We start from the raw sequence: 19442 nt of genomic DNA, 5'->3' as shown, positions 1-19442 counted from the left end.
CAAAAAATAGCTTTCAAAATTCCAGAATTACATCACCTTAGATAATAGTTCTGCAACATAAAAAACAAACCAATTTCTAGGTTCAAATTAAATTGGCAATAGGCATGACAACTGTTATCAGAAGCAGACTAGGCATGCAAGCATAACAGAAGTATGCCAATCTGAACCTGGAACCAAAAACCAGTCCTGAAATTTGGTTAATAAATAGTTTATGTAACTGTGTTGACGTAAGACTTAAAAAGTACTGGATTAAGTTTGAGACATATTGCAACAAGTGTCTCGAGGTAAGAAGTGTAGGAAATATGGGAGGGTGTGCATAAGGATGCACTTCAAAGCAGAACTTCTCATAAAAAAAGAAAATTTCTAGTGGATTTCTACTAATGACTGAAAACGTAGAGTAAAGCACCACTGATACTTTATTAAATCATGTCTTTAAATCCCTCATTAGAAGTACAATGCCACTAAGATATTTTTATTGTGCTACAGACTTATGAAATAACATGCTGTTTAGCCACTGTAATACAAATATTCATATTTAACAAAAACAAAATTGGCAGACAATCACAGGTTTTGCATTTGTTTGCTCCCAGCTGAGGAAATTTTAAAGTACTTTAAGCAACCTGGTTCCTGATGGGAAGTCCCACAGAAAAATGCCGGTCATTTTAAAAAGACTATAGAAACCTTATAACCTATAGGAACGCACCTATTAAAAACCAAAGGCAGAAGACTGCTAAATACAATTCAGTCATACTTTGTGGATTCCTCTTGCCAGGTTGCATTATCTTGGATTACATGCCCACCTTAGGTTACACAAATTTTTGGATAAAGACATCAACGATATCAAAAACTGACAATTCCAAAGTACAAGTGAGACAAATTATTTAATGAAGACTTTCAGCACAGTATAGGTTGGCAGCTTCATTATTCAATATCAAAAACCACTCAAAGTCCTGTCCACAGAAACGCTAATGCAACCTCATGACGCCTACAGACTTCTTATTCCGTCCCAAGGTTGATTCTACAACCACAGGGGGTGATCATCTGTTCTCTTTCTGTACAGACTAATCTGTCTTTTCTCACAGAGAGAGTGGTTCATCTGAGGCCACCGGCAACACATACCAAGAACAGTGAGCGCCATCTTTAAGAGCCACTGTGTACTGATGACACGTGGCTCAACTGGGCTATGAATTTTAGCTTCAGATAGGAATTCCTAAAACTAGTCAAACTTTCCATTTCACTTCTGTAATTCCCACTTTGAAATCAATAACAAATCTATTTTATGTTTTATAAATGCTTTTAAACACATACAAATAGGTCATATAAAACCCCTAAAATTATAAATAAATGCATCATGAAGCTTGCAACGTAGACTTCTTAGAAGTACTCTGTTGATGTTTTACTCTTATGGTCATGAAAACCTTGGCTCACTCCAAAAGTCTGTTGGCGAGTCACAACTCATGTACAAGTCCATTAATCTGTGCGAGTCCATGTGCACATTGGCTCCATGCATTTTAAAGAAGGTCTTGTGTTCATAAGCACATAAACGAACGTCAATTATAAACATGGGGCAAACTCGTTGCTGCTCCAGGCGAGTTAAGGATCGATGCACTTGCTGCTGGATTCTACGGTTTGTGAGTGCTCACTGCTTTGGGCCAACATGTCAGCACTCTGGTCTAGAGCTCCATCAGTCTTCGGCCGCTTGAATTCCGGCGGCTTGCACATTGGGTCACTAGGAGGAGATGGTCTCTCTAAATGAAATGAGAGGTTTATTTGTGATTGATTGATTGATTGATTGATTGATTGAGATAGATAGATAGATAGATAGATAGATAGATAGATAGATAGATAGATAGATAGATAGATAGAGAGATAGATAGAGAGATAGACACAGAGACCTTTTGCACACTAGATAAGTTAAAAGGGATTCACTTCTCAACACCACCACAGCATGGTAATTTTTTACATAGTGCTTTACAGCACAAATATTTGTTTGTTGATGAAAAGAAAGAAAGAAAGAAAAAAGACCCAAGCTAACATAATAACCACTAACCGTGTTTGGCTTTCTCAGTGGAGGATGGAGGGATGGCGTTTTGTGAGGAAGGTGGAGATCTGGGAATAACTGGTGTTAGCGAAATTCGCCTACAAGGAAAACACAAAAAAGAAAGACAGAAAGAAGGAAAGAAAGATGAAAGAGACAGCGAAAGAAAGAACAAACTGTTTAATATTTAGGGATTATACAAATACACCCTCAAATCATACTTTCAATGTGAAATGTACCATCAACTAGATAACATGCTGACAATAGCAAGAATTGTTTCAGAAATGCTGAGAATCTAAGTCATGGCTGTTAATGGCACTTAGAAAACAAATGTCCTTCGACAATAAATAAATAAATAGAGAAATCTAAAAATGCTTACAACACAACACCCAGTCAAAATCTATAGTGCCAAACTGTAAAATTGTTGCCTGCACATCAAACTACTGCCAATAGGTAAAACTAGAGGAATTACACTTTGAATGTAATGTTACCATTCTCATACAGGGGAACTGGGTATAATGCCAGCACCTGAATGCAGCAGAAGCAGACGTGATATGCACTGGACATTACTGATATAGCAGCCAGTGAGCGGGTTCAGCCACACTGTGTGAGCTTTTGCAGGCCAATGTAGGTGTGGCAAAGTCAAGCCGTATTGGGATCACAGTATGGACACACACAAAAAACCTACACAATTTTATGGCTACTAGAGATTTTGATGTCCCCTATTCCAGGCAAGTACATTCTTCACTGTGATATGTCAATGCCAAGCCGTTAGCTTCTCTTCCAAACTTCTGTGACGGTCATAACTGTCTGCAGTCTGCTGCTGACGTCACATCACAACAGGGTGTAGCACCCCCTGCAGGAATGCTGGTACTGCATCCAGTGGACACAAGGCATTCAATTCTGAGGATATGAAGTCTTATAGTATGAAGTGAGTGGGCTGGGACGTATGTAAAATGATTTGGCAAAGGATATTTGACATCTTATCCTGTGTGTAATTACAACAGACCCACCCAATCAGTTTCTTTCTCATGTCCGACAAGAATATTAGGTGTAGTGACTTAGTTATTTTACCTTAAGGTAAAGGTAAGCTTATTACCTTTCTTAGATAATGAATGTCACTGCCAAACCATTTCAGTAATGGCTCAAGCAAACACCATTAAAGTTTAGTGAAAGCATTCTACTGTCATAACATTTTGCAATGCTCCACATTTTCACTGTATAGAATGTAATGAACATTTCCTTCGACCAACAAATTCTTCTACTGAAACAATACTGTCAAAGATCGCCCTGATCAAATGGAGTTCAATTGAACACAGGCAGCTCTCTGTCTGATGCCATCATTTCATGAATGATGTCAATTAAACATTTACTGGAAATGTATTTTAATGCGGTCAAAAACTAATAATTGCAAATCTAAATGTACCCCAGATACAAACATGCTCCCCTACCTTGGAGTGGGTCCTTTACGTACAGTGGCATTTTTTACACCGATGGGTCCGAGGGGGGTATTTGGGTCAATTTTAGGTGAGAGGGGTCCCTGAACAGACAGTGGAGTGGAGGGGGCAGACTTATTTACACTACTGGCAGGAGCAGCTGGGGTCACAGGGGACTTCAGGGTGCTGGATTTGCTCCAGCCCTCCAGGGTATTAAGTGGGATACGTCTGGGCTGGGGCTTGGCCTTTAAGGCTTGTGGGGTACGCTTGTCTTCAGGAGCAGGAACACTAAGAGTCTTGATGGGGACAGTAGCAGGAGAAACCTCTTTCTCCTTCTCCTGGGTGATGGGTGTGTTGGCACGGGGCACAGGTGACGCTGTTCGACCGCTGGCTAGAGTTCTCTTTCCCTTCTTCTCAGTGCCACTGACTGGGGTGATGAAGTCCAGTGGGGGGCGCTCCTTCAAAGGGGTACCGAGCTCCAGCTCCTCGAACGACACAAAAGAGCAGTAGCCATCCGTTGAGGACACGGCCAAGAAAGAGCCATCACGAGACCTGTAGGGACATGGTTGAAAGAGGAGACATCAGTATATGTAACATTTCAGTGAAGTAAGTGGGCGTGCGTGCGTGCGTATGTGTGTTACCAGCTGAGGTCACTGAGGGTGTGGTAGTGGATGTTGGACACATAACCAAATGGCAGTGTCTGTTGGGTGTCATAGAGATAGACTGAGTCTTCAGATGCAACAGCAAACACCAGTCGATAGGGCAACTGGAACATATTGGGCAGTGGCTGCAAAGATCCATCTACGAATAACAGAAAATGCATATTGGCCATGTTCTGAAGCACATTTATTTTGGGCACTACTTTATTTTAATAGCCATCAACATTACGTGCTTGGATAAGGCCCAAACTCCTGTCATCAATGCTTTTATGCCTTTCTGTAAACCTAAAGTCCCATTAATAATTATCTTTGGCCCACTGCTAAGTCTTACATCCTGTTACTAATCCAATTCTTGCCATGACAATAATTTAGCTAAAGTTTGTGTCCAGTGTATGGCTATAACCACATAAAAGTCTTATGAATGAACCCCCAACATTTCCTTTGACCAGCATATAGATGATATAGAATTTAGAATAGCAACAAAGCTTTACTCAAACCACCTATGCATTATATGGTTTTAAATGCACACCTACATGCCAGTCGTAGTGGAGTATACACTTATACTTTAGCATAATTAATCATAATTAGACATGATGGAAGGGACATACCTTCTTCCTTCTTGGTTCTGAGATCAAAGTAGACAGGGCAGCAACGCACAGCCAGAGTTGCTTTGCTGGGACAGGGCAGATGGGCTGTGGGTCTGAGAGACCACACACACGCACGCATGCACGTGCACACATACACATTACAAAGGCCCAGCGATAGAGCAGAATAAAACAGAATAAGACCTAGCAGTAAATCAAGCAAAAATATGCAAAGGTAATGGTCAGTATGGAAGATATTAAAGAATGCTGAAACAGCTTAATACACAACACCGCTGCCAGCTCTTAAAGGCATAAACAATAATAACAAAAACAACACCTCTTTAAGCTCTTCCTAGAGAAGACATAGGTGGTGTTTGTGACGTTTTCTCCTGTCTCCACACAACCAGCTGAAAACACATACAAAATCGCATCACACCCCCAAACCCACCTATGCACGCAGTGTGAAGTATATTTTAGAACATCTAGAATTTACAGGTTCCTTTTCATCACTTGATAAACACAACAATCATACCAGGAGCAAGAAGGAAAGATCCGTCAGGTGTGAAGGTGAGACGTCTGAAGAAAGACCGCATACTGTCATCATGGAACATCCTGTAGTTCTTTACCTGTGGAGACGTCTTGATATTACGCCGATTTCAAGTGACAGTAAAGCTTACAGACTTGCCACTGAACTTAATCTTTAGCTATATAATTGTTTTGCTGCACTGACCTCTCCCTCCACAGTGGAGCCTGATGTCATCTTACTCACACTGCAGGACTTTTTCCTGCTCTGTGAGCTGTATACACGCATAACTCTGAAAGGGAGGCTGGGATTAGGTGCTCAGTACTTACAATGCAATTAGGGGCCCCAATACCCTCAGTAAAGACAAACACATACACATAAGCATTACCTATCACAGCTAAGTGTGCAAATGTACTGCCCTAGAGGGTCCCAGGTCACACCCTGCACATAGCTCTTATGGTCATTGAAGATGCACATTTTCTGACCTGCATGAAATACCACACACAAGTGAGAGAAGGCCAACAAAGGCCTCCGTCAGTACTCTCAAACCTTAGCTGATACGAAGACTGCATTCCATTCCCAAACAATGAGTGATTTTATAGATGGATTTAGCTTAAGTCGTAAACATTTCTGAGCACAGTTGAAACAAAATCATAATGTATTGTTTCATACTCTTTTGGATGTCCCACATGATGGCAGTATTGTCCACAGAACCTGAAACCAGGAAATTCCCATCAATGGTCCAAGATATGTCATATACATCCTCAATATGCCCCCTGGAATGTACAAACAGCAAATGTTTCTCAAGATGTTTTACAGTAAGTAAACTAAAGTTCGAAAATTGAAAGGCTGTAATGTGTGCGTGACCTCAGAGTCTTCACTACATTCCAGCTTTCCTTGTTAAGATGAGCATCCTCATCGTCCTGGAAAACTGGGATCTGTTCAGGCTCTTTGCTGTCATTCAGCTTCCATAGTAAAATAGATGCATCTAAATAAACACAAACAGTGCAACACTAACACTAGTATCTTTATACTTGAATGTGGCTTATTATGTATCTATTACATACTGCAAACAATTAGTCATATTAGTAGACCTATGAGAGTTAAATGCATGAATGTAAATTGACAGTATGATTGAACTAGGGTGCTCAACTGTTCTCTTGATTTGGAGTTAATGCCCTGTACTTCTGTATTACCAGCCCTACAAGTGAACTACAGTGTTTCTGTATGACACTCACCATCTCCCCCTGAGGCAAGGAGCTCTGAGGTTGGGGAGAATCGCACAACGTTTACTGCTTTTGTGTGTCTTGCTAAGTTTGACAGGAACTCCACTACAGCCTTTCCATCAGGGCCACGGTCGACACGCCACATCTAGGGAAATGCAGAGGTAAGAAGTGATAGGAAAAATCACATTTAACAAAAGTGGCTAGTATTTTGATTGCTTATGCATTTCAGGCCACTTTAACTCCCCAGTTGTAAATGATATGTGGTCACATGCTATGTTTTAGGGACGCTCACTCACCCGCACAGTTGTGTCCACTCCAGCGGTGGCCAAGCGGTCAATCCGGCCCTCTGCATTTTGTTGGAAATCCAGACTGTACACTGGCTCCTTGTTGTGCCAGGCGATCTCACACGTTACCACCTTCATCCTGATACTAACAGACGGCAAAATATGCCAAAGAGGGGCTGATATGAAGAGAACGGGGAGCGGCTAGTCTCCAAGGCGATCCCCCTGAGGGAGAAGTGCAACGGGACCAGCACTGGACGGACAGTGAAACCCTGAACACAAGGGCCCAGCCAGCTGGATAAATAACGTTGTGTAGTATAAGGCAGGCATGCATGCATAAGAAGCGCTGTAGGACCAATTAGCTTATCAGTTATCAGTCGTAACACAAAGTTAACAAAAAAGTTACATACAGCTAAGTAACTGAAAAGGTAAACAACTGGCACAGGAAATATATTGAAAAGGAAAAGTTATTGAGCGAACCTAGCGAGCGTAGTTATAATCTTAATGACTACAGCATAGCTAGCGTCAGAAACATACCACCGCATAACTGGGGAATAAAATACCCCTAAAATGCCAGTTTAACGTCAGTCAGTGATTGATTGTTCATTTACTGGCCAAGCAAAAATGAAAAAAACAAAACAAAACCAACAACCCCAAAACATTTAAGTCATTAGGCTATTTATATGCTTTCTCATCATGTTTTTTCCCCCACAAACAGCAGCTAGCCTGCAGGCTAGGGGCTATTCCACTGTTGCGCAAAAGTCGCTGTCCTTTTTTATTGTTACGTATGCATCGAATCGTTCCTAAGAAGCACGCAATAATTAGTTCAAACTTACAAGCAACGGTAAATGCAACTTACAGTCAAGGCAACAACAGTTAAAAAAGCTCCTGTACGTGAACAGAGTAGCTATCCCGCTTTCTCTTCGCTCACTTCCACCAAAACACCTTTTCCCGCCCTCGTTTGATTTAGTTGTTCCGGCTTCCCCTTGCCAGACTGTTCAACTAACACACACAGAACACAGAGTGGTGGGCTTTGTGCGTAAAAATACTTGTATGTTAATTTATGTGTCTTGATAAAATTCCACACGGTTATTGTGACTTTATGAAATCTATTCAACACGCATTCAAGTAACCTAGAGATTATGATAATAAAATGAGTGGATCGCGCTGTAATTACAAAGAGAATTAAAGGTTTTAAATTTCGTTTTATGAGAAGATATTTTACACAACAGTACATTTGTCTAAAATACACACACAGAGAGAACAATATTAACATTTGACACGTTTACTTAATTACAATATTGTCGGTGCTTGTTTAAATGTGATATTAAATATTTCCGGCAAGTGTCTAGTTGTTGCAGTAAAAGTCCCCTGAACAGTGACCTGAACAGATCACTTAGCTTTTGTTCAGTGGATAGTAGGTTTATACTGCGTATGAACGAGAGGCAGATTTAACATCTTGAATCTAGGATATCGCAAATGTCTCTTTCTTTACCTTTCAATGAGTTAAACCGTCATCATCTGACATCCTGTAGTATGTTTGCATAGTCATGAAGCGAGAAGCATTATAGGTCCTACCATAGGGCTTTTATTAATCAGGAAGTATTCTTATTATATTAATGTAAATGGCTTACACGAAATGAACAAGCAACAAAAATAATGAAACACCAATTTATATGATTTTAATTTTTTTTTTCTTTTACAGGCATGTTTAAACTCTAACATTGCATTTACTCCACATTTGAGGAGAAACCTGGTGTGTGTATGTGTGTGTGTGTGGGGGGGCAGCTCTTCATAATGAAAGATACCAAGTTGCAGGAGGTATCATATGCAAAGTACTGACAAATGACTTAATCATGACTTAATCTTCCTCCAATGTATAATGTAAAGGCAGTTTTGAAGATAAAACCAACGTTCAGTCAGGTTTATTGTAAAGACCAGTTAGAAAATCACAAGAATAACTTGAAGTCTGCTAAATTGCATAAAGAGTTATCAGGGATTAGAGATCAGAAAAAGTAGTATTTGATGCATAGACATTATCAACATAAGAAAACATAATTCAAAAATAAAGTACACCGGTTGAGGAGTTTTATAATTGTACATATACACATAAGATGTATAATATCCTATGCCATTAGAGCTTCATAAAGTATATTCAAAAGTAGTAGATGAATATTTCTAACATTTAAATAATTTAGTAAAGGTACAGGAAGCATCACAGGTGTTTTATTCCATTTTAATGGTAACGTCAAAAGCTACAGTGAAATTTAAGTCAAATTTTGACACAATTATTGTAGCAGTTTTACATTCTGAGAGTTTAAAAACAATCTATGCCTCTGGTTAAATATCAAATACTCTTTTATAATAAAACCTTTACAGAGTAAATCAGTACATCATATCGAACATTGCAAAACTGAAGAAACAATATGAGCTACACATAGAAAAACCTGAGAAAACCTGTAAGAAAGACCCTTATTGGAAGCACACCACAAAACATATAACAGTCATACTTAGCAAAGAAAGGACTACAATTTACACATCAACATGGAAGAAACCATTGCAACAAATCAATGAGTCCATAGTTTCGCATACCACAATTATTCATTTTTATACATTTTACACTTATAATGTAATATATTGGTCAATACAAGCATCAAAATACTGTTTACACTCCATTTAGTTTTACTCAATTTCAATCTGAAATCAACATAATGAGTAGTTTGACCAATTACCAGGCTTGATTGGCAATTAAGAACAATGGGAAAAAAAATGTGAAAACTGATAAAAAGCATTACTGATTTGTAAAGTTAAAAAGGGGTAGACAGTGTAAACAGAGCATTTTAAGATTTTAAGACATTCCCCAACAACTCTAACTGAAAAAGAGCAATATCAGTAAAAAAAAAAAAGCCCTGGAATTTAAGGATTGTTGAATGAAACATCCATTCAGTGGTCATTTTTTAAACACATTACATAAAACAAGGAAATAAAAACTATACAGAGTAAAATATTGTGTATGTGTCAATGTCAGTCAATATCTAAACAGTGCTTAATAAAAGAATATCTTACCCATCTTACTTTGTACACGTTGAGTGCAGATTTATCCTATTTATAAACAGGTGACCAGTGCTTGTACTTGAATACACCGACTGTGCTTTAGGAGCTCTGTCCTTCTGCCAGAGGAGAAGAGATCACATCTAAAACCTGAGCGAGAATCTCATCAATGACATCGCAATCGAAGTTCACTTGTTGAAGGTCCAGAGCAGGTACATAATTGACCAGAAGATGTGCAACATTCTTCCTGAGTTCCCTTAACCTGAGGCTGGAGAGACAAAGTAAAAAGCAACATTCAACATTGTATCTACATGAGTTCTTATCATGGACTTGAAATTTATTTGACCACTCAGACTGTATCTATGGTAGTGAGCTCAAGACTTACTTGCATGTCTGTGTGGTGTCTCCTTGTCTACTCTCAGTCTCTGGTCCTCCCTGTGGGTCACCCTGTGAGGCTCTTCCTGGGTTGGAAGGTCCTGCTGGAGCCATTCTGTTATCGGCTTGGTTGTGATGAGGGAAGTCTGTCTGAGACCCTCCATCTTCTACACTTAATCTCACTCTTTCTCTGTCTCTATTCATTTCTTCTAAATCTTTCTGCAGGCCTTCACAGCAAGTCAGCAAAAAGCTGTTCTCATCCTTTAGATTTTTCAACTATATGTGAGGGTATCATACAAGGAAACAAAAAGACAGAAGAACCAGGTAAGACTTCCAATACATGACAACAAGCTCTAATTTAAGACAATTCTTTTGTCCTTCTCACTGTCTTTAGCGACGAGCATGGCTGGTTAATGTGATATTAAGGCAATATCTTCCTGTTTGACATTAGCAACTCACCCTGTTCTCCAGCTCTTCTTTCTGCTTGGTTCTTTGGTCCAGTTCCCTCATCAGAAAGTCCACCTGACATGCCAGCTCATCATCCACATCTGGCACTGCTGTACCTCCATCACTTTGTGCTCCTTCTCCTGCACCACCCTCCTGACCCTCCCCCTTATTCACCACCCCTGCCTGGGCCTTCTCCCTTTTCAGCTTTTCAAGCTCATGTCGGAACTGCTCCATCTCTCCCTGTGCCTGCAGGTAGAGCGCCTTATACTCCTGCTCGCTCTCCTGCTTCTTCCCTGCCTTCTCCGTCTGTTCCTGGAGGCTGCTCTCGAGCTCCTCCACCCGGGAGGTCAGGAGGTGGACTTGTGCCTGGTACTCGTCTCGCTCCCGGGTGGTGGCCTCGAGGAGCTGTGACATCTGGTGACATCTTGGTTCGTCCTCTTGTAGCTCCAACTTCACTGTGCAGCTGTCCAGGGTCTGGTCAGTGACCTCACTGGTACTGTGACTCTCATTCACGTCTCCATTTTCTTTCCCCAAGCTTGTTACGCTCTTTATCTCCTGTTCTTGATTTGTACTCCTCTCCAGAGGAAGAAGACCTTGTTCTGTTTCTGATTGACAGGTACCCCTCTCCACCTCCTCCTTCCCTTCCGAATGCTCCACTTCCTGTTTCATGACTTGCATTGGCTCTGTCTGGGTTGTGGAACAGGCTTGTCCACCAGGAGGGGGCAGAGTAGCTGCTACAGTATTCTCCGTTGCCACTGAGGTATCCATGTCAATGTCATCATTACACCTTTCTGACTTCACAATGGAAAAGTCAAAGTTTGACAGACTGGGCTTAGGTGTGCTGTTACTCTCAATGACAAAAATATCATCATCATTATCAGCTGATGCTCCTTTCTGGGCATCTGTTCCACCATCAGAATCATCAGACATAAACACAGATGGTGAAGCACAGGCCTCTTGTGAGGCTGTGGATGGCGAAGGGCTGCCTGGGGTCGTGCCACTGAACAGCCTGGGTCTCTTTTCCACACTCGTCTTTGCGCTCAGGTCCAAGGATCTCTTCACTCTGAGGAGGGGAAATCCAGCAGACATCAGACATGTGAGACGTGTGGAAGCTCAGTGACTGAGCACAGTGCTGAGTGCCCCATTACAATGGAGCAAGACAGAGCATGTGCATTACAGAAAGCGGGTGTTAGAGAAAGATACCGATGTACCTAGATGGAGTAGTGGAAAGAGATGTCACACTGGAGATGACTGGCATGCTATCAGAAAATCTGGAATCTGTGCAGTTAGAAAAAACCCATAGCAATTTCTCAATACTGGTAATGCTTGTAACAAATACAAATACAGACACACATTGACAGAACGGGACCTGACCTGCAAGTCTGAGATGGCTGGAGTTGCGTGTGGAGTTGGGTGTAGCTTTGGCGGGTGACCTGGGTGAAGTGGTCTGGTCAGTATAAAAAGAGACAAATAGAGAGATATATGTACATGAGAATAAGATGTGCCTGCTATGAATTTTGGCTGCAGTTCCCAAACTGTGGTGCCCACACCTCAAGAAGAATCTGTAAAGACTGCTGTATTTTATATACAGAATTGTCTTTGTCCTTAACAAAATGTACTTACTGACTGCGATGCTCTATTATATGTTTTTTTTAAACTATAGCTATCCCATCTCTCTTTTCTCTCATGCAGCTGTACACCTTTATAACTGAGTTTACTATACTGTATACATATTTAACAGCAACTCCAAATAAGGCGGGACTGCCTAATTTTCATAACAACCATTAAAAAGTACTAGATCAGCTCATTTCTCAATCAACAATGAAAGCTGACCTGATAATGAAAATGAGAACAAACGAATACACCTATTGGGGACTTGTGATTACTGGGTTGTCCCAGGAGAAGAATGAAAAATGTACTTTCCTAATTAACCACATAAAACTCCACCTACACAGAGGACATTACCTGTTGTCTACTTTGTGCCTGCATCAATTTCTTAATTCTGTTACTGCATCAACAAACAAACAAACAAACAACACACATGAGCACATGCGAGTACACACACACACACACTATATGTCATTTATTTAAAATTGGCTGCTATGACAGGTTTCTTTACTCACTGCTGTTTGTATGTTTTCTGGTACACTTCTTCGTTATCAGAATCCTCAGGTTCCTCTGGAACTAAACAGCTCCTATATAGAGCATTTACATTTATGGCATTTAGCTGACACTATTATCCAAAGCAACTTACAATTATGACTGAATCCAACTTGAGAAACTGAGGGTTATGGGTCTTGCTCAGGGGCCCAACACTGGCAACTTGACGGTGGTGGGGTTAAAACTGGCAACCTTCCAATTCCAAGTCATGCACATTAACCACGGAGCATGTGCATTCGCACACACACACATATGCACACATATACACACACACACCTGAACTGAGGGTCAAGGTTCAAGTGGCAGAACCATTTTTCAGGGAGTTTTTTAGTATCGATTCCATCTGGAAGTTTCCTCCACTTCAGGCATTCATCACACTGCACCCAGTTTTGGTCTGGCCGCTTCCTGCAAGGGCACACAAGCACACATATCTCCTCAAAGAGCCAGCAACAAAAGACAAAGGTGTGCACTGACACGCACAGGCACACACAAAAAAAACATTCTTGATAGCCAATTATAAAGAATGTGTTTCCACAAGAACTGGACAAGTGAATAATATACACCATATCCCTAATAACAGTTTCTGTTGTTTTTTTGTTTTGTTTTTTTAAATCACAGGACATATGGACCGAGTGCATGAATAAGGTCATGGCCACACAAGGGCAAAACTGCAGTGAAAATATTCTCTGCCACTATGAATGTCCTTTATTCAGCAATATGGAAATAGGGAATGGTGGAACACAGGTCTTCTCATTCTTTTCCGTTTTGTGAGGCATCACTAGCCTTTATCGCACAGAGTGAATGTTTAACTTACTTTAAGACAACTTACTTTAAAACAGAAAATTAGAGTGCCTGTTTTTTTTGAGCCAGTACCTAAGCCCAAACCAAAAAAAAAGCATAAAAGTGAAGATCTTTCTCTTGCTGCAGAATGGACTGCATGGTTGTGTGTTTAACTTACGGAGTATCCTCTATAAGGACACCTGATTTTTTCTGGAATCTATGATGGACCTCTTTCCAATAGTCTTCAAGTTTGATGTTTAGATTGTACATAGTTTTCCTGTACAGAAAGAAAGCAACTTTCTTAAATGTGATGCTCATCAGCAAACCTGAAGTGAAAATCACATGCCCATGTAAGTTTCTCTAAGGCATACCTGTATTCCTCTGTGTAGTCAAAGTCTTGTTTGTTGTGAGTTGGCTTGAGAAAGTTGCACTCTATCACACCAATGACTCCCACTCCAATGTTGTTTGCCTGGATACACCAAACACTACTGTTTCAGATTTCAGTATTAACATCATTTAAATGTACTTTTTCAGCATTTGGCAGATGGTCTTATCCCATAAGACTTAATGATCTGAAAATTGAGATCAACCACATAAGTGTAATAAGGTGTTCACCTGCTTAACTGAATAAGGTTGGACACCTCTGCTGTAGGGCTTTATGGGTGTTACATTTTTATTACATTCTCAAAATGTGCAGTACAACACATTTACAGACAGTAAATGTGTTTATTGTCTACAGTTTATTGTCAATTGTCTCTCTGCTGATTGCCAGATACACTATAAGAGAGTGGATCTCCTCCAGTGTAGTTACAGAACTGTACCTACTCTACCTCTCTGGCTTGTCTCTTCACTGAAAGAAGAGTTGATAGTAGGGTAAGACTTGCTTTGAGAGGCTCTGTATACATATACGAAATCCTGCTCACTAAGTAAATATGTGCAGTTTAGTTGAACATAATTTAAGGAGTAGATTAAGTGCACATATAGTAGCACTTCTTCAAGATTCTCACCTTCAGCTGACACGCGACTCGCTCATAGGCTTTGATGAGGCGGTTTTTGTGATACATCATGATGCCATACTGCTCTTTGCTCTTGGTGTTGTAACCAAAAGTGATTGGAATGGGCTTTTTCTGACACAACAAGTTAAGGATCAAAACATTCAAAGTATATAAAAACATTCTGATAATGAGATAATCTCACTTGTTCATCAGCAGTTATTTACTGGATATTCATTAACTCTCTTTACTATCTGGTAGAAGGATACAATGTTTGGTATTTTTGGTCTGTACTTGTCCTTGAAGATGTATGCAAGACTTTTGGAGATGAGCTCAGTTTTCACCTTCTGTCCTCGAATGATTATGTGCATTCTGGGTTTCAGGTAGAGAACACTGCAGTATGCCTAATTCAGGGAATTTTGCAAACACACACACACACACACACACACACACACACCCACTTACTGAGATCATATTGGATTAGGTAACTGAAATACCCCAACTGACACCTATACCAGTTAGTACAATGGCTGAAATCTCACCCGCAGTGAGTAGTCAGTCTCAGGCCCTGACTGCATTACATGCTCTGGCTTTTTGTACTGCTTCTTGCTGCTTTCATATACATCAGCTGGGATTCGGATATCATAGCGATCAGATGAGAAGTCAAATTCCAACTGTTCCGATGAACTCCTGTAGTATTGTAAAGTTTCACACAATGTCAACATTCTCTTTTACACTCTGTGAGTGTTCTCATATCTCTGAACTTTAACCATCAAATCCACAAAATGCCCTTTCTACCTCTTTCCATCACCTATTCATCAATTCACTTCCTTTTATCTATCCATGTTTTTTCTTTCCGGTGTCTGTGAGTGATGAGTAGCTCACTTGCGGAGGTTCCAGATGATGATGCGGGTTCCTGTGGAGTTCGTTGAACTTGGGCTGTTGATGGCTTTGAGCTCACACAGCAGCTGATCCACAGTCTGAAACAGCGAGTAGCGAAGGATATCCTGCAGGCTTGCCGCATGCTCCGGAACAGGGACACATAATGAGCCAGGTCAAGGGCCAAAAGGTTATTCGAAGGTGACAAAATTAATAAGGGAATTAAGAGTCTTAGAAAGTATTTGGGCTACACTGCCATTTATGCATGTCTGCAGTAAGTGGCTATATATTGTTTTGTAATCCTTTTCCTTTTAAGTAATGCTTATCCTTTTCTCCTAGAGTGATATAATTCAGCTCCCTGTTCTATTTTCTGTTCAATTTTCAGGCTCACTCACCCAAGCAGTCCCTGTCTAGATAAGGATATTGGTCTTCCCAGTGTATACGAACATGGTGATAGGCACTATGATGTGCTCTGCTTTTATCTGCTCCAAGTAGGTCTGCGACAGCAGTCCCACACACATACTGTCTTCATTCTTTGAGAATACGATGGCATCCTTCCCTAAGCGCATGGAGCCCGACTTAAAACCATTACCATAGATGCCCACAGGGACATGGCCATTCACCGTCTGCTTATCGTTGAACCCAAAACTGTGAGAAAAAGACAGAAGTAGAGCCTGAGTTGACAGTGTCACAGAATCATATTAGACAAAGAGAAAGTATTAGAGAGGGAAGGACTAGGATAGATGTTAAAAGCAGGTGTGTGAGAAATTTAGAGTGAACATACAGTTTTTAAAATGTTCTTAATAAATGGCTGGTTAACAAGGCAATAAGACATTTAAATGACCATCTAATTTATAAACCTGCCTTTCATAAAGTTTGGTCAGTAAACTTGGGAAGCACATTGCCAAGATTGCTGACAACACCCCTCCAGAATGAAGCTGATGCAGCCTTCATCAATACATCACCTACCTGAGCATTTTGTACATCTTATCGTAGTCCATGCCTGCTCCATTATCCGTGAAGGTAAGGCAGTCCTGGCCTTTGATCATGGTTTTATCAATCCAGAACTGCTTAGCAGTGACATCTGGGTCATAAGCATTGTCTGAGAACAGGAACAGCAAAGAGCTTTTCATATTATCCACTGTGACACAGGAAGGCTTCCTGCATGATGACTAGCAGACACCACATGCAAACATTGTTAGCAAAGGTTTAGGATGTGAAAATCTCACTTCACATTTCAAATGATTAGCGGTAAGACCTTTAGCTAGATGACTATAGCTTAAATAAACAGAATAGTTGAAAAGTAGCAACACCTAGGAAAGCTATTTACTATTCAATTAACTATTCTATATTACTCAATATGTAGGTTGGTGTCAGTGTAGTCATGTAGTAATGGAGTATCATATCAGTGATAAAACCATGTGAAACATAGAACAAGCAGAATTAGCAGTGACTCACCAATCAGCTCAGCAATAGCACTGAAGGACCAAGTATGGCTGGTGGAGTTTGAATGCAGGTAGTTTGGACTAAGCTTTGAGAGGAGAACATAAGATAAGGAGCATTATGAAATATACTTTAATCTGTAGAGCTGCTCTAAACAAAACCTGCTTTTTACAGTAGAGAGGCGACATCATCAGTGTAGCTTTATGTACTGAATTAGGCCATGGACTGAACTGCTGTGGTGCAAGGACAATAAGGATATGGAAACATTCAGTGAGGAATACAGTGTTTTAATTTTTATTTTATCCATTTTAACAATGCCTGTAATCCATTCAGGTGAAGGGCCTTCTGCATGTGTGTCAAAGGTGTCTAAATTCCCATTCATGGCACACAGATACTCCCATCAAGACCACAAAACAGAGGCATTAACACAACATTATTATTGTCATGTCATAGCTGGACTAAAGAAATCATAGACATCAAAAACTAGCTTGGGAAATCAAATACACAAATTTCTGTGTCTTCCTAATGTAGTTTTATTCTTTTTGCCTTTTACCTCCGGAAAGTTTAGTGTCAACACTATACCTTTTTACTGTATCCTTGGAAATTTGAGAAAATTCTATTTGTTGATTAACAAAATACAAAGAGAAAACCATAGTTAACTTCCCATTTAATTATCTTTAAGGACACCCAATTCCTGTAACACAGCTACTTGATACAGAAAAAAAATAGCTAGGTGTTAGCTACGTTACGTTACAAATTAGGCTGGTTTACTCCTTATGTTTGGCACTGACATACGGATGACACGAAACTGAAAGTTAACAAGATTCGCACAGAGCAAATCCACAACTGAAGAAACAAATTAGTAATGCAGATGTTGCAGTTTTACTAGGTAACAGCTCATCATTCCAACTGCGTTATCAAAGCAAATAAGCGTAAACAGGATGATGGAAATGATGACGACCCCGTTATTTTAGCACAATCAAGAACGGTATCCAGAGTGGCTATTTTAGAAAATTATAATTGGTGATTTCTTTTGTAACAGAGCTATGTAATATATAGATAATGTACATAACAAATGCTGGTAGCTAGATAGCCAGCTAATTACAAATTTGACACTGCGATTGTGATTCTAGTAACACGGCCACAATCAATTTCTGTCAAAATAAAAGTAGCGGTAAAATAAAATACAATACCTTTTAAAACAGCAAAATAGATTTTAAAATAAAACAAATAAAATGCATTTCAATTAAGACGTGATTCATTTAAGATTCAAGAAAAAACTTATACATGGACCAAAGTTCCATCCATGAACAAACAATAAGAAAGAATTGCGTAACTCAAAACCTCAAACTAGTGTGGGTGGGAAATAGTTTTGCGGTGGCAATGTATTAATAAGGTCATATGACACATGGCTATTTAAGAAAAATGCAGTTTTTAAAGTAAAATAAAGGTTTTGGACATCTGGGAACGCATCTAGTACTAGGCGATAAGTCAAAAATATGGCATTTCGGTCAATTTAGGTGTATACCCATAGATAAACTACTGTGGCTAGGGAATATAGTTTTGAACTAAACCTATTTTACTTCAAAATCGTATTTTTCTTAAAGTTTCAAGCGTCCTGACTATAAAAGTATCAATTTGGGTGCATTGAGCATTACAGGCAATACAACCAACTCGACAGAAACCCTTTTCAGTTTATCGCCTAGAGATGTTCCCGGTTGTCACTCTGACACTAACGTGAGTCGAAACGAAACCGAGAGTTATAACGTTTCGCGCCCAGTAAGCCAACAAAAGAAGACAGAAATACCATACAGTGAAAGACAGAGTATCCAAGAGTTAGTTAGCTAGGTAGGTACCTAATTAACTCTCCAAGTACCCAATAAACCTAACGAACTACGTTACCTTTAGCGCTATAACTATCGACAAGCCATAACATTAGCTAACTAGCTACGTTCGTGACAGGGTACGTAACAGTAAATAAGTCAGCCATCTGAACGACTATTTACGTACTTCTAATAATGTCGTAAAACTCACGCATTATAATGCACATGGACTATTTCCATCAGGCGTCCCCAGTGTCTCTGTGCCTGCGCGTATCCAAAATAACTTCACCTACCGCACTAAGCCGGATTCCTCTGTCTGTCTGTGCCGCCATCTTCCGTGACACCCGAGGTGACCCGCGCGAGCGTGCAGACGGCTCGAGCCCTACGCGAGGCCATGTTAGTCCCGCTGAACACGCGAGGGTCGTGCGTGCAGCTTTCCAGGGAGCGTACTGCGTTTTCCAGGCTGACGGGGGGGATAATGTTGGGTATAACGAGCTAACCGGATTTCCAAAGGTTAGCTTTTAGTGTCCAATACATGCAAATAAATGAATAAATATGCATCAGAAAATCTGAGTCATCTGTGAGCAGTTTCATGGAAAAATTAAAATAAAAAACGTTTTCCATCAAACCACATTCAGAGTGGTCTGGGAAGCATTCTGAATATATTCAACCAGATTTTAAATCTTTTCTGTTCGTCCACAGGCAACTACTTATGTGGAAAATATGTGCAATGATATTCAAAATT

At 40.2% G+C, this 19442-nt stretch overlaps 2 protein-coding genes across 4 annotated transcripts; both read right to left on the bottom strand.

Moving 5' to 3' along the window:
* Positions 1–398: 398 nt before the first annotated feature.
* chaf1b (chromatin assembly factor 1, subunit B) lies at positions 399–7719 on the bottom strand. 2 transcript variants are annotated; one of them, XM_026996203.3, is made up of 14 exons: positions 7607–7719; positions 6763–6895; positions 6479–6611; positions 6108–6228; positions 5913–6016; positions 5629–5725; positions 5448–5532; positions 5250–5343; positions 5055–5124; positions 4742–4833; positions 4116–4275; positions 3490–4026; positions 2051–2139; positions 399–1748 (listed from the first exon to the last, which is right to left on the bottom strand). In XM_026996203.3, exons 2-14 carry the CDS (start codon positions 6886–6888, stop codon positions 1594–1596), a joined length of 1863 nt encoding a protein of 620 aa, XP_026852004.1. In that variant the 5' UTR covers positions 6889–6895; positions 7607–7719; the 3' UTR covers positions 399–1593. The 2 variants fall into 2 exon arrangements, with proteins under 2 accessions (XP_026852004.1, XP_026852013.1); XM_026996212.3 differs by having other exon boundaries at positions 6763–7019; positions 7607–7714.
* Positions 7720–8967: 1248 nt separating this feature from the next.
* LOC113569195 (MORC family CW-type zinc finger protein 3) lies at positions 8968–19132 on the bottom strand. Of its 2 annotated transcripts, none has more exons than XM_035522846.2 (18): positions 18991–19132; positions 16890–16962; positions 16401–16533; positions 15856–16079; positions 15438–15594; positions 15095–15242; positions 14822–14956; positions 14568–14687; positions 13932–14029; positions 13739–13837; positions 13057–13185; positions 12744–12815; positions 12586–12628; positions 11995–12067; positions 11832–11898; positions 10633–11683; positions 10184–10449; positions 8968–10066 (listed from the first exon to the last, which is right to left on the bottom strand). In XM_035522846.2, the coding sequence occupies exons 1-18, from the start codon at positions 19027–19029 to the stop codon at positions 9901–9903; spliced, it is 3093 nt and encodes a 1030-aa protein (XP_035378739.1). In that variant the 5' UTR covers positions 19030–19132; the 3' UTR covers positions 8968–9900. The 2 variants fall into 2 exon arrangements, with proteins under 2 accessions (XP_035378739.1, XP_081576922.1); XM_081720796.1 differs by lacking the exon at positions 18991–19132 and adding an exon at positions 18909–18979.
* Positions 19133–19442: the final 310 nt, after the last annotated feature.

This window comes from Electrophorus electricus, chromosome 9, assembly GCF_041902795.1.
Source record: "Electrophorus electricus isolate QZ-2024a chromosome 9, ASM4190279v1, whole genome shotgun sequence".
NCBI classification, from domain to species: domain Eukaryota; kingdom Metazoa; phylum Chordata; class Actinopteri; order Gymnotiformes; family Gymnotidae; genus Electrophorus; species Electrophorus electricus.
This window is presented reverse-complemented; position numbering and strand designations above follow the sequence as displayed.